The sequence below is a fragment of the Homarus americanus genome, unplaced genomic scaffold (genome assembly GCF_018991925.1).
Source record: "Homarus americanus isolate GMGI-L3 unplaced genomic scaffold, GMGI_Hamer_2.0 scaffold16836, whole genome shotgun sequence".
Taxonomy (NCBI): domain Eukaryota; kingdom Metazoa; phylum Arthropoda; class Malacostraca; order Decapoda; family Nephropidae; genus Homarus; species Homarus americanus.
This window is the reverse complement of record NW_024720513.1, coordinates 384,414-398,154: the sequence shown is the minus strand read 5'-3', so window position 1 is coordinate 398,154 and position 13,741 is coordinate 384,414. Positions and strand designations below refer to the sequence as shown.

Below are 13,741 nucleotides of genomic sequence, written 5' to 3'. Positions count from 1 at the left end.
ACATCTTGCTTGACTCTCTTCAACTAAACGCTTTTTTTCTGTGTTTCCAAGCAAATTATTGGTCATTTTGAAATATATTTTACATATTGACAATATATAATGCAGTGCAGTGTTGATTTAAAGAAAATAATCTTGAATTACACCAAGAGAGCTAAAATTTTATGGGTGAAATGACGCCATGGGGTGACTTCTCATCCACCCCAATGCCTTCTCTTCTTCCTTCTCCTCCACCCCCATTCTAAATCTCATCATCATCATCATCCAGGAGCCTTCTACATACACACCTCAAAGTGAGTGAACAGTTCTACCATTTTTGTTGAATTTAGGAAATTTTCGGTGAGCTGGAACCAATTACCCAAAACCCATTGAAACAATGGTTTCGGTTAACGAACGACCTTCGGTTGAGTTCTTAACCGAGGACTATACTGGCTGACCAAACAACACACAAGAGATAGAGGGGCATATGTGAGAAGGGAAGAGAGTTGCCCCCTTCTGGATACTCCCTGTCCTTTTATTCTAAGATCAAATTACAAATACAGTACTGTTTATTATATTTTTATCCTATTATTGAAAACGTATTATTTATGATGAATCGCACACCATAAGAGGCCGATCATACAAGAATATAATTAATGAATCCGTGACAAAACAAAAATTCAAAGTTGTGGAGCGTGACATCACAGGGTCACCCAAATCACAAGAAATTTTTTTAATTTTATGCATATTTTAAAAACTACACACACACCACTGCAGGCTGTTTGGAGATTTTTCCCTCTCAAAACAAGTTAAACATATACTCTACCTGTACAGTATATGATAGGACAGTGAAGATTTATTTTTTGAATTGTAATGCCTTAATCGAGATATAATTCCAGATGAGTATAATGGACATGCCAAGTGAAATCAGCAATTTGGAAGACCTCGGAAAACTCAGATACGACGGAGAAACTAGGATTGAATGTCACCCAGATACAACGAAAAAGAGGTTAGTGAATTAACTCACTGCCACCATAAGAACACCACAGTTCAACAATAAGCTTTAGGGATACTACTAGGAGGAAATACATTTTGGACTTCTTTTTTTTTTTTTTTTTTTCTTCTTATTGTTTCTGCCTCCGAATAGCATTTTTTTTTTTATTGTTTTACTTCTTATTGTTTCTGCCTCCGAATAGCATCCACACTGCAGTCCGCCACCATGACCCAAAATCACAGTCTCTTTAATTCTTATGTACTACACAGATGTATGGCTCTTGCTGTTTTCTGCATCACTTGTCTTATTCCCGCTAACCCACTTCTCCCCCCGTACTGTACACACTGTCGTTCCCGTGGATCCTCGTGTCTCTCTGGGTACGAATTTACTTGTTCTGTATTCACTAGAGTTGCATTTCTTATAAAAGTAAATGCACTTATTTCTCCTGAACCTTGAGATGTTCAACATTTTAAGAGCTACATTTCTTTTAGAAGTTAATGCAATTGTTTCCCCTAAACTAATATAATTATTTGCCTGTTGTGTTCAGTCTTGGATCTCTGACTTTTAAGTGTATGCAGCTACACCCCCGTTGAGATGTTGAAATAGGTTCCACAATATGATATGAAAAGCAAAAATTCAATTACTATAATGATAACCTGAAGTAATATAATTGGCAGACTTTGAGCCTCCTCTCACAGTACCTTTGTCCACTTGCCCATACTCAGATGACTCAAGTCAGATACTGTATACTGAAATAATTTCGAATCATACTATTTGTATTTTTTCATGTTATGCCTTTTGTATTTTTCTCGTCATACTGTATTTTTTGGCATTATTTCATGTATCAATATTATGTTGAACCTCTCCTCCATTACCATTCATGTGTCTCAGATTTTCTTTGATAATCATAATTTTCACTTTTAACCACCACAAAGATTGCTCACGCCATAGAGTGTCTCGCATCGCTCGACTCAATTATTCTGCCGTACATTTTCTTCACTCTTGCCTCTTCCAGTTTTCATTATGATACAACTGAGGACATCACTTTGACAGCCACAATTTTCTCTGTTGCCAAGACTTTTCTTCTCCACACCCCAGCCAGATATGTCTTGATCATTTTGCACAGCACCTTTTAGAAATTATACAATGGACTATTTTCCCAGAGTTTTGGCAGAAGTGATATTATTGAAATTAGTAATTGTCTAAACCAGGGGTCCTCAAACTCTCTTCTTCTTTTTTAAATGAGGAAAATGTAGCTGTTGTAAGGCAGTGTATATACATGAGACACCCAGTATAACATGGCTTGGAATTTCTTGTGAAAATGATCCTACTGTACTGTTAAAATATAAATAAAATGGAGGGAGCATTTCAGAAATACATCAGTTTGTCAGTCCTGTTTGGAATTTCTTATTATGTGATCTAAATATCTCAAATGAACACTAAATTGAAAACAGTAATAAAATACTGTATAAAGATAGAGTAAAGGGAGTGGGTATGCACAAATCTGATTTTGAACACTCAGTCTGTTCTTTTGTGAATGTGTTGGCTTGGAATGAGAGCTAAATCCCTGTTTGGCATTGAGCAGTTTATTAATATTTTCGCAACATAACAGATACACAGCCTCACTGTCTGGTGCTGATCAGTCACTCATGATCTCATCTGTGACTTTATGAACTTCATCCTCTCATATACACTCAGGTAATGTGGTCATTCCAGTCCCAATCTATCCTTAGTGTGTTGACACACCGACCAGGTGGACACATGCTGCTAGAAATTATATTATGGGGAGGATCTGGCCGATGGTTCATAGTTTGAGTACTTCATGTTTGTGGGCTTATTCCTCGAGAAACTTAAAGATTTAATGTGGAATGGTACAGTGTGAGGCATTCTGATACTGAACAGTGATAGTTACTGAAGTTGTTTAAAAAATGTGAAAGAAAATGTAGCCGTTTACTAGTCTAAGAATTTGGCAAAACTCTGGGAAAGATTATAGCCATGTAATCATGATCACTTCCTCTGACCCAAAATGTGTCTTCAGGAGTTTAACAACTCATATCATGTTCATTGTTCTTTGAGACGGCTCAGTCACCAGCCGTCTCTTGTTGTTAAGTGTGTTTATTAGCTATTTATTAGTGTAGTTTGCTATTTTTGTCACCTGACTTCAAAGGAATATGACTCAGAGTGACATTGTGCAAGTTCTCAGCCATGTAGATTTCAGTAAAAAGCAGTGACCCAGTTATTGTATCTACTCTGACTAGAATGTACATCATAGTTATCCTTGCATGCTATAAGGAAGTTGAATCTCACTTGAAATTGCCTCACTGTTCCATAGACCCACAATTACATTATCTTAAATGTGTATCTTCTCTAGTGGACTATTATTTTTTCCGTCTACTGTTCCAGATATGTATTTGTGTTCGACAAAGTTGTGGTGATCTGCGGCAGACAAACAAGGGTAATTAACCATCTTTAATTATTTTAGAGTTACTGAGTGGAAAAGCAGTGACCACCACAACATTTTTCTAGTTATTACACTTATGTAACAAACTCAAGTGACCCAAATTATTTCTGATAATATTACTATTGTAATCTGTCAAGAGTGGATGTTCTTCTCCATTTACTAATACAGGCTAATTAATACTCAAACAACTTAGCAGGAATCACTTATTGTTGAAGGAGAGAAACAAGATATCAAATATACTTTTTTTTCATTAACTAATTGTTATTTAATGTGCAGCTACACTTACTTTAACCCTTACCCATGGATACTAAATGTATTTGTATTTTATGTTTGCCTGCCAGTAAAAGTGACTGATGAAGAATATTAATTATTAATGTTAATTTTTTTATCCAGTCCAGTACTGTTTTAACTTTTGCATATTACAATTTTGACAGTAACAAATTTTGATATTGTCTTAAAAAGTTCTGATAATTTTTTCCCCAAGATTTTATGATAGAGGACAAAAATAGGTGACTTAAATTTTTCTTGACAGAGATTATCCGAGCTGTTCATAGGTGCTAATTCGAATAGATGGTCTTTGGGGGAGGTGCCAATAGAGGTACTTACTAACCCACGTGTTGCCGCTGTTTAATAAGTGCTAATCAGTTACTGTGGGCTCTTCGGTGTCTGTTGTCCAAGCAAACCCCACCAGGATTGGCTAGATAGAAATTGTCTCTGTTGCACTTCACTGTGTTGTGTTGGAGGAACTGTGATTTATTTATTGTTTAGTAGCATTATGATTTTATTTGTTTATGTACAGTATTAAGATGTGTAAACCCTCAGTCATTTAAAAGAGTCTTGTGGCAGTTAATGATGAGGTAGAAGAGAAATCTAGAAAATTTTGAACTTGATTGGAAAGATAAATAGACTACACATTTTGGCTGCACACGTTGACTATGGCAACACAAGTTGTGACATACAGTACAGTATCTCAGTAAGCAAAGTATTGTAGAGGAGGTAAGTGATGGATCATTGTGTAGCAAGTTGCCCGCAGGTGAGAAACATAAGTTGTCCCCCACACTATATATAACACCCCCAGAGGACACACAATACACTTTTTCTGAGGTGTATGTTTGATGATTTTTGAGAGGTTGATAGATGACTTTTAAAGTCTGAAAAGTGTATGACAAGTTTCTAGTATGTCTGCTTCAGTATGTTATAAGGATATCAGTGTTGGAAGCATTCACAAGGTAAGGCCTCATATGAAAGAAAGAAGTTAAGATAAAAGTAAAGGATTAAGATTCATTGAGACGAGGTTTGTTTAACTCATCTTAATTGGTGTTCATGTTAGCTTGGTTCACCTACATATATATCTGAAGACTGTACTGTTGACAGCGGTTTACATTGATCAAGACACTAGCAAAATATGTTGGGAAAGAGAAGGAAGACAAAATCATATGATATATAAATGTCAGTCAGAATTACAAGATGTGTGAATCTTTAAGGTAGATGCTCAGTCACAAGGTATTTGTAAACTGTATCAGACTTAGCATGTGTAACTGTCAGAGTCAGAGGCCCTGGATGTATGATAATGAGAAAGTTCTAGGATGGGTGAGACTGAGAAAAGATGAGATACACAAATTGTATAGCTTGGTGCTGATGAGGCTTTTCAGAACAGTGAGCCATATGAGTACAGTACTACACTACTATCTGTTGTGTCTTATGAAGGCATGATAGGTGTCCAGAAGAGTGACAAGTATACCAAGATAATCTTAAAATTTCACCGAGGTCTTAGTGACGTGTGTGTGTTAATAAATCAGGTGTCCAGTGACAGGATGACCTTAATGTATCATTAGTTATGATTGCGTGCATTATGTGATAGTATGATGAAGTTATTGTACTGTTAGTTGTGATCAAGTGTAATTAACAATTTTATTAATTTCTAATTTTCCTGCTGCCATGGTTACCACTCCTTGTGTGTGTCACAGATAATGGAGAAGTTACTTGGGGTAACTACATAATTTTGATAAGACTCTGATATTGTAATTTGATTTTACCTATGAATGCATCTCTTTTCATATAAATTTTGATCCATCTATTTTATTTAAGAGTGTATGAGTAAGGTTTTCTTATGGTCAGATCCTTGAGTTCTTCCTTCATCAAACTAATAAAGAATACAGATGTTTTCTGTAAAACAAAATCCTTAAATTTGGAAATCTGTTCTTACTTTTTACCAACTGTTCTGATTATGACAGAAAACCTCTCTCCCCTTCCCATCCCCTCTCTCTGGTAGGTGTTCATCTCCACTGTCTACTGTCAACTCTGAGTAAAATTAAATGATGATTCAAGTCAGTGGATGGATGTGTTGTGACAGTTTGATGCATGCACTAGAGCACGTCCATACATGCTGAATGTGCATACAGCATTTCTCTTTCCTTTTCTTTATATCCCATTGAAAAGTGTGGTTGGTCTGAAACTGGTACATTATACTGACTCAACACAAACCACGATGAACTATAAACTGATCTCTTCTTGTCATAAACACAGACAACATGTGTCCTCTGGCAGAGCAAAGGGGCATCATTGGCTGACTCACTAGTTAGTAAGAGATGAATGCCAGTCACACTAGAATTTTTTTCTCATGTGCCATGTTGTTTTAACTGCTGCTTCACTTTCGTTGGTTAGCACATCAGCAATGCGTACTACATTGTTTTGCCAAGGGATACCTGCCTGGGTGTTGTTGACCAAATTCTTTTGCAAGTGATTATTGTGTAGCATTTGGCTTTCTGTATGTGAATAGTAAACAGACTCTTTCCTCTAGTGTTATATTTTCCTGACATCTTCAATGACTTATTATGATTTTCTGAACTGAAAAAAAAAAATAATAATAAAAAAATCCCATAGTGAACGACCTGTGCAATATACAACAACAGGGGATGACTTAGGTGAAGTATACAATATAAGCTACTGTATATACTGTACTCATGTATATACCAATCTCATACAGTATATAGTTCGACCTCTGATTTTGGGGGTAAAAAATCTTGAACTTTTCATATCATCTCTTGTATAATTTGACCCTATCTTTTGAGAAATACTACGTATAATCCTAGACATAATTTGTAGCAAGCTGCCATATTCACACCAACGTGTCTTGGCCGTGACCACCACCACAACGGCTGACACTATAAACACTGTAACCAACTAAATTCCCATCAGTTACCAACTCCTTTGAGTAATAAGAAAAATATATATACCAGTAAATGTGAGAACTAAATAAAAATAATAATACTGTAATAAATAAAATGAAATAAAAAGTACAGTACTACAGTATACTGTATGTATTCCCATTTGGCTACTGGACGACAACATTTTTCCATACAGGACACTTGTTAGTTTCACTACACAAGAGAGACAGCTGAGTAAAAATAAAATGAAAATAAAGAAAAAATTTTATATACTGTACAGTATACCCAAAAATAAAAAGTGAAGAATAACCATAACATAACATATGGCTCACAGGATAATGGAGGATGTAACAAGTGTGGTGATGAATAAAAAAAGGCATACTGGTAACATGTATTCATTCTTTATTACTCAGATTTTTAAGTGATAAACTATCGGACATCATCTTGGGGATAACGGACACGTGATGGTTTGTCCGATAGATTTAGGGTGTCCATTATAACCGGGTTCCATTATATACCGTGTCCGTTATGCCAAGGGTTTACTGTATAATGTATCCTTTTATTTATTCTCTTGATCATTATTTGAAGCCTTATGGAGCTCCAAGGTTAATTTCATAAGTCAGCTTTTATTCTTACTTCTCATGATCTGTTGTCAGGCCAAAATACACATATAGTATACACAAGTATAATGAAGGAAGTGTGTACAGTAGTTCCTAGATGACAATCACTGTACAGTGAGCGACACACCCACTGTCCTTGACCCACTCTTGTTGTCTAGCTAGTGTGACTTGAATGTTGGTTTGTTTTGTGAATTACTGTATTGGTATGTTTGTCTATTGTCTTATTATTTATTAACAGTGAGTTGTATATTATCCTGATATATTTCTTAACATCTCAATAAATCACATTGAATAGTCTGTTAAAAAGTATACAGTACAGTACAGTATGCTGTACTGTATTAAAGTTTCCCATTATTGATTTTAATAATATAAATTTTTAAAAACATCTCTAACTTTATATAAATTACCTAATAATACTGTTTTAAAAGCTCATTACTCCTGATATATTTTTTTTAATTGTGTATTGTAATTGGTAGGACGAAAAATATGTCTTCAAAGACTGGGTGAAGCTGGAGAACTGTAAGGTGGAGGACACAGTGGGTGGAGCTCACGGTGGCAGTACAAAGGTTAAGCAAAATAGTTTTTACCTGGTCGTCAAGGGCAACAAGAAGGCCTACACCTTCCTAGCCAAGGACAGTGATGCCAAACAGAAGTGGATGAAGAACATAAGTGAGGCAATGTATGTTTATCTTGCTATATTGGATGGTTTTCTACTGTTGTGCTCCTCTTCTACAACCAGAGGCAAATTATCTACGTGGTATCTCTCTCTCTCTCTCTCTCAAATTAGTACCCTCCATAAATAACTTACCCACCCCCTACCAGAAAAAACATTTGATGCCATGATGCTCTCCAGTCATCCACTATAAGTCACTGTTTACTGGAGGTCCATCCTTGTGACTTGTACTGCAACCATCACTCCATCCTTGTGACTTGTACTGCAACCATCACTCCATCCTTGTGACTTGTACTGCAACCATCACTCCATCCTTGTGACTTGTACTGCAACCATCACTCCATCCTTGTGACTTGTACTGCAACCATCACTCCATCCTTGTGACTTGTACTGCAACCATCACTCCATCCTTGTGACTTGTACTGCAACCATCACTCCATCCTTGTGACTTGTACTGCAACCATCACTCCATCCTTGTGACTTATACATCCAATTTTCCCTCCTTGTTACTCCTACTACATCCATCACCCTGTCCCTCCATCTACTTTAAAGGTGAGGATACAAGTGCTGGTGTATGAGGAACCCAAAATATCCCCTCTGGTCAAGAATCAAACCTCTAACTATATGCTAGTGAGGGAGACAGAGATTCATCAGGTTAATATTGTCTGTATTATTACTATTATTTAATTTCATGACTCATTATTGAATATTGCTCATTAGAAATTGTCCATAGAATTGTGCTCATTTTAACACTTACCTTTATTGATGTTTCAGAGAATATTTAAATCCTCATGTGAATCAGGAACTGGGCCATGAATTCGCCATCACCACCTTTACCAAGCCAAGCACTAAATGTGATATGTGTGTTAAATTGCTCAAAGGATGCATGTTTCAGGTAAGACAAGAATTTTTTCTTAATTTGTTACATCCTCCTGACTGAGAGGGGTTGAATGGTGGTTGGGGAGGGAGTAAGATTAGGAAGAGAAATACTTGAAATGTATAGAAAAAGAAAAGTACGATACTTTGGTCATATAATAAGGGATGAGGGGAATAATAACAGAAATATTAAGGAACAACATTGAGGGTAGGAGAGCCACGGGAAGGCGGAGACCGAGATAGATGAATGAAGTTAAAAACGTTTAGAGTGGAGGACTGTGGTCGCCAACCCTTAGATATGAGGACAGTATTATAATTGATTGATCCCTCCATATCTTCCCTCTTTCTGCATTCCATTATTACCTTTGTGGTTAATATTTAAATACAATGATCAAACATCTAGGCATGCAGATATTCCATTAACCATTATCATCAGTACACCAGTGAAGTACTGTACCACACACATGATCAGTCCCTCCCTTGTGTTGAACCTTCCTTACTGCATCATCCCATCCTCATACTGTACTCCCTCTTGTGTTTCCCCACTTTCACTTTACCAGCCCACAGTCCCTAAGGGCAGTAGAGGGCAGTAATGCTCATCCTGTTAAAGTTTTTATCCTGTAGTGGGTACAGTTGTCAGCTGCTTAATATACCATATGAGTTATTCAATCCAAAGCCAAGCTTAACTCTAAAAAAATTTAAGAAATAACTTGAGCTACAGATAATCAACAAACTGCTTTCACAGTTGCATCGGCTTGGAGGTTGAACAGGTGAAACAAGAGAAACTAGTCGATATAAAGAGAATTGTCTGTTCTGTTGGCTTTTATTTGTAACTGCTATAAATATATATCCATTGTATTGTTGTAGCCAGTAGTAAGTGTTGTGCTTTACAATGACTCATTTGTTCGAGGAGGAGTCTTTTATTAACTTATGGAAAAATGAATACCTGTCTTATCGCAGTTACTGTACTAGATTAACCTTCTAGATAGATTCATGGATGATGTGGTAGTAACTCTCGACAGGAGCTGCCATGCACCGGCCTATTGCAGACTCCTTATGTTCTTATGTTCCTCTGGAGAAGATATGTGCAAATTCCTCCCCAGAGATTTTGGTTATCAATCATCTTCCTTTCAATAGATATTAACACTTAGCATAAACTGATGAATTCTCTTGTTTTAATAATCATTTTATTTTAGTTGCTAACAGTTATTTTCTTTGTTTACAGAAAGAATGTCTGTAAACATTATTGAAATACTGTACAGTACTTATGCCTTCTAAATTATTATAACTAAACAAATTATATAGTGAGGGACTCATATTACATGTACAGTAGAAGTTTTATGGAAACAGTACTGTACTCTCTTTGTTGTGGTGGTACAGCTGTAGCGCTGTGGCATTATCATGAACAGGAAGTCACATCCTGTTTCAGTATTATCTTGTGGCTTGGTGCATTTACAAGTCGTACGGCTCTTGTCAAAGCTCGACTTATGCCTCTGTAGTTTATATTACCCAGTGTTTCAATGTTTCTAGAATTACCATAACCAGTTTTTAAAAGTGAGTGTCTTTGTGGTGTTGTGATATTGTAACATAAAAATGGAGAAAGAAAATATATTTAACTTCGAAAAGACCAAAGCAGGATGTTATCGAAGAGTTTCTGATTTATCATCGCTATCAGAGCCAGATTTATCTTCTATACATACGTCAGTGAACACTACTGAAGATGAGTCAGTTCCTCCTCAACAGCCAAACTTTATCAACAAAATTCATTGGGGTTTTACAAAACTGAATAAGAAGTGTCAGTTATTTAAGCGTTCGTTCTCAGACCGAGTCATAAGAACGGGAAGGTCTGCGAACAGTGAAGACAAAGAAGCTATGGAGTCTCTGGGAAAGGCAAACAAAAAACTGTCGGCTAGTGAAGAAAAAAAATTAGACTATGAAGGGTTGAGTGAAGAGTGGTCTAATCGGCTGTCAGATTATAAATTTTTATCTGGTGAACAGCCTCTTAGAAGGAGACACTCTGTTTTCAGCAGAGCCAGGAACCTCAGTAAACGAACTAGAAGACACTCGGTAACTGGATCGTCCAGACGCAACAAAAATGAGCCAGTATGTTTATATTTTGATCTGTATACTATTAATGTTTCTCATTTATTTTCAGTGGTATGATTCCCTAATTATAAGACATTTTTACTGTATCTCTCCTTTACGTATGTCTTAAACATATAACTCTACAGAAGATTATTTTTTCTCCAAGGCAGACACTGATATTAATTAATTATATGCCTTATAAGTTATTTTTATATTTTGTTTTTTCTTGTAAAGGGATACCAGTGTGCAAGATGCAGGATGGTGGTCCACAAGTCTTGCATGAGTAATGTGAATATGTGCCATGGGTGTGTTCCACAATTGCCCTTACAACAACAGGGCCATCAGCCTCCTTCTTTGGTAAGTCATATTGTTGTTGAAAGTTATCAGTCAACACAATTGATAAACATTAGTTATATTTCTTTAAAGATTATCTTAGTTGGATAAATGTGCATAGATATTTATTTTTGTTTAGAGTAAACACTATACACTGTACCCTCATTAATTTTACTAAAAAGGGCTCGAGCCAATCGAATTACCGAAAAATCCAAATTAACCGTGTTCGGTATATTTGGACATTACAATATTCAACAATTTCCGGAATTTTTGTGTCGGAGGATTCGTTCATTTTCTGTTCCGTTTTTCACCTGGCCATGCCTTGGCTGCCACATAAAATAATCTGTTTATAATTACTGAGCAAACATAAATATTATTTTTTAAATGGTACATAAAGTAATAATAAAGAAAATAATACAGTAATAAGTAAGTGTAACACTGCGAGGTGAGCTGACGAGGCGAAGGGTGTGGTGACGAGGCGAGGGGTGTGGTGACGAGGCAAGGGGTGTGGTGACGAGGCGAAGGGTGTGGTGACGAGGCAAGGGGTGTGGTGACGAGGCGAAGGGTGTGGTGACTAGGCGAGGGGTGTGTGACTGAGGGGTGTGGTGATGAGGCAAGGTGTGGTGATGAGGCAAGGGGTGACAAGGCAAGGGGTGTGTGATGAGGTAAGGGGTGTGATGAGGTAAGGGGTGTGGTGACAAGGCAGGGGTGTGGTGATGAGGCAAGGGGTGTGGTGATGAGGCAAGGGGTGTGGTGACAAGGCAAGGGTGTGGTGATGAGGCAAGGGGTGTGGTGACAAGGCAAGGGGTGGTGACAAGGCAAGGGGTGTGGTGACAAGGCAAGGTGGTGACAAGGCAAGGGGTGTGGTGATGAGGTAAGGGGTGTGGTGATGAGGTAAGGGTGTGGTGACAAGGCAAGGGGTGTGGTGATGAGGCAAGGGGTGTGGGTGACAAGGCAAGGGGTGTGGTGATGGGGATGAGGCAAGGGGTGGTGGTGGGTGTGGTGATGAGGTAAGGGATGAGGCAAGGGGTGTGGTGATGAGGTAAGGGTGATGAGGCAAGGGGTGTGGTGATGAGGTATGGGGTGTGAGGCAAGGTGTGGTGATGAGGCAAGGGGTGTGGTGATGAGGGGGTGTGGTGATGGGGCAAGGATGGGGTAAGGGGTGTGTGTGATGAGGCAAGGTGTGTGGATGAGGCAAGGGGTGTGGTGATGAGGTAAGGGGTGTGGTGATGAGGCAAGGGGTGTGGTGATGAGGTAAGGGGTGTGGTGATGAGGCAAGGGGTGTGGTGATGAGGTAAGGGGTGTGGTGACGAGGCAAGGGGTGTGGTGACACAGCCCACACATTAACAGCACTACTAAACCATTGTCTTATATCATTTTAATTTATAATTTCTATTTAAAAAATATCAGATACATGAGGGCTCAATTTGGCTACTTTTGCACTTACATTCACTTAGACAACTGATCAGTGAATAAACTAGAGCATATGGAAATGCATTATACACTACAATATTATTTACTATGTGCTCAAGACAGACCCTGTGGTAAGCACCAACCCTCTTGAGCAGTGACAACAATGGTGGTTGAGAGATGGTGAGTGCTGACAACACTGTTAGGGAGAGCAGGAACAATCAGCTGTTACCGCTCTGTAAACAAGAGAGGAATATACTACAACGCAATAGCTCGTGTGGGATTTTTTTGGGGGGAGGGGGGGATTAATAATTTGTTCCATAAAGTTTATTAACCCGGCACCAAATAAACCTAAATAATATGGGAATTATGGGCGAAATTGCAAGCTGTCGTTATAAAAGGATCGTGAGTTGCCGAGCAGGAGGTGGTGAGGTGTTCTCTCCTCCCACACCTCCTCTCCAAGGTCTATGCTCTTCTCCACTGCTACGTACACCAAACGTAGTTTTATACAGTACGAGTATCTTAAAATAATTCATATTCTATTCATATAATTCATACATCTTGATCTATTTCAAAATGTATTCCTATAATAAAAGTCAAATTTTCAGAACTGCTCGGTTATTTCAGACTCATTCCAAATTCAAATACTGTAGTTTAATTCATTTTGAAAAACTTAGGAATTAAGCCCAAATCCGAATTATAACGATACAAATTAACAAGGATACAGTGTAATTGTAAACTGTTTGTTCGATTATATTTCTCGTTAACAAATTTTAATTAAAAAGAATCAGTTATTGGAAAAGCTTAAGTGAGGCCGAGTCATATAATACAGTATCAAGCTAGATAGTTTTTTATGCTTCTGTCTTAGAATATGTGGAATGTATATGTTACTCAGTCCATATGTCTGTTTATACAAAAGTTAGATTTCCTTCAGTATCTTGTGGAAGATCTGGTAGATATATCATGAGTATCAAGGCTTAGTTAGGCAATTACTAGTAATGTTTTACACCATTATTTATCAGTTATGGTCCCTGTTTGGTTGGGGTACACAACACCTTCACTGTTTGTTTAGTGTTATCACACACACTCTCTCTCAGTAGGTGACTGATGATTTTAGATTAATTTATATAAGTTGAGTTCATTCTG

General features: G+C 37.5%; 1 protein-coding gene across 7 annotated transcripts in view; it reads left to right on the top strand.

Annotated features, from left to right (window-relative positions):
* LOC121860558 (protein vav-like) overlaps positions 1–13,741 on the top strand; it is a 48,017-nt gene that overhangs the window by 20,186 nt on the left and 14,090 nt on the right. For 5 of the 7 annotated variants that reach the window (XM_042357729.1, XM_042357727.1, XM_042357725.1 and 2 more), the window contains 6 exons: positions 876–985; positions 3,374–3,425; positions 3,964–4,029; positions 7,695–7,897; positions 8,666–8,786; positions 11,087–11,209. In XM_042357729.1, the coding sequence (XP_042213663.1) occupies positions 876–985; positions 3,374–3,425; positions 3,964–4,029; positions 7,695–7,897; positions 8,666–8,786; positions 11,087–11,209 (675 nt within the window). Of the gene's footprint in view, positions 1–875; positions 986–3,373; positions 3,426–3,963; positions 4,030–5,398; positions 5,420–7,694; positions 7,898–8,665; positions 8,787–11,086; positions 11,210–13,741 lie in introns of all 7 variants that reach the window. The other 2 variants (XM_042357728.1, XM_042357730.1) reach the window with 2 other exon arrangements.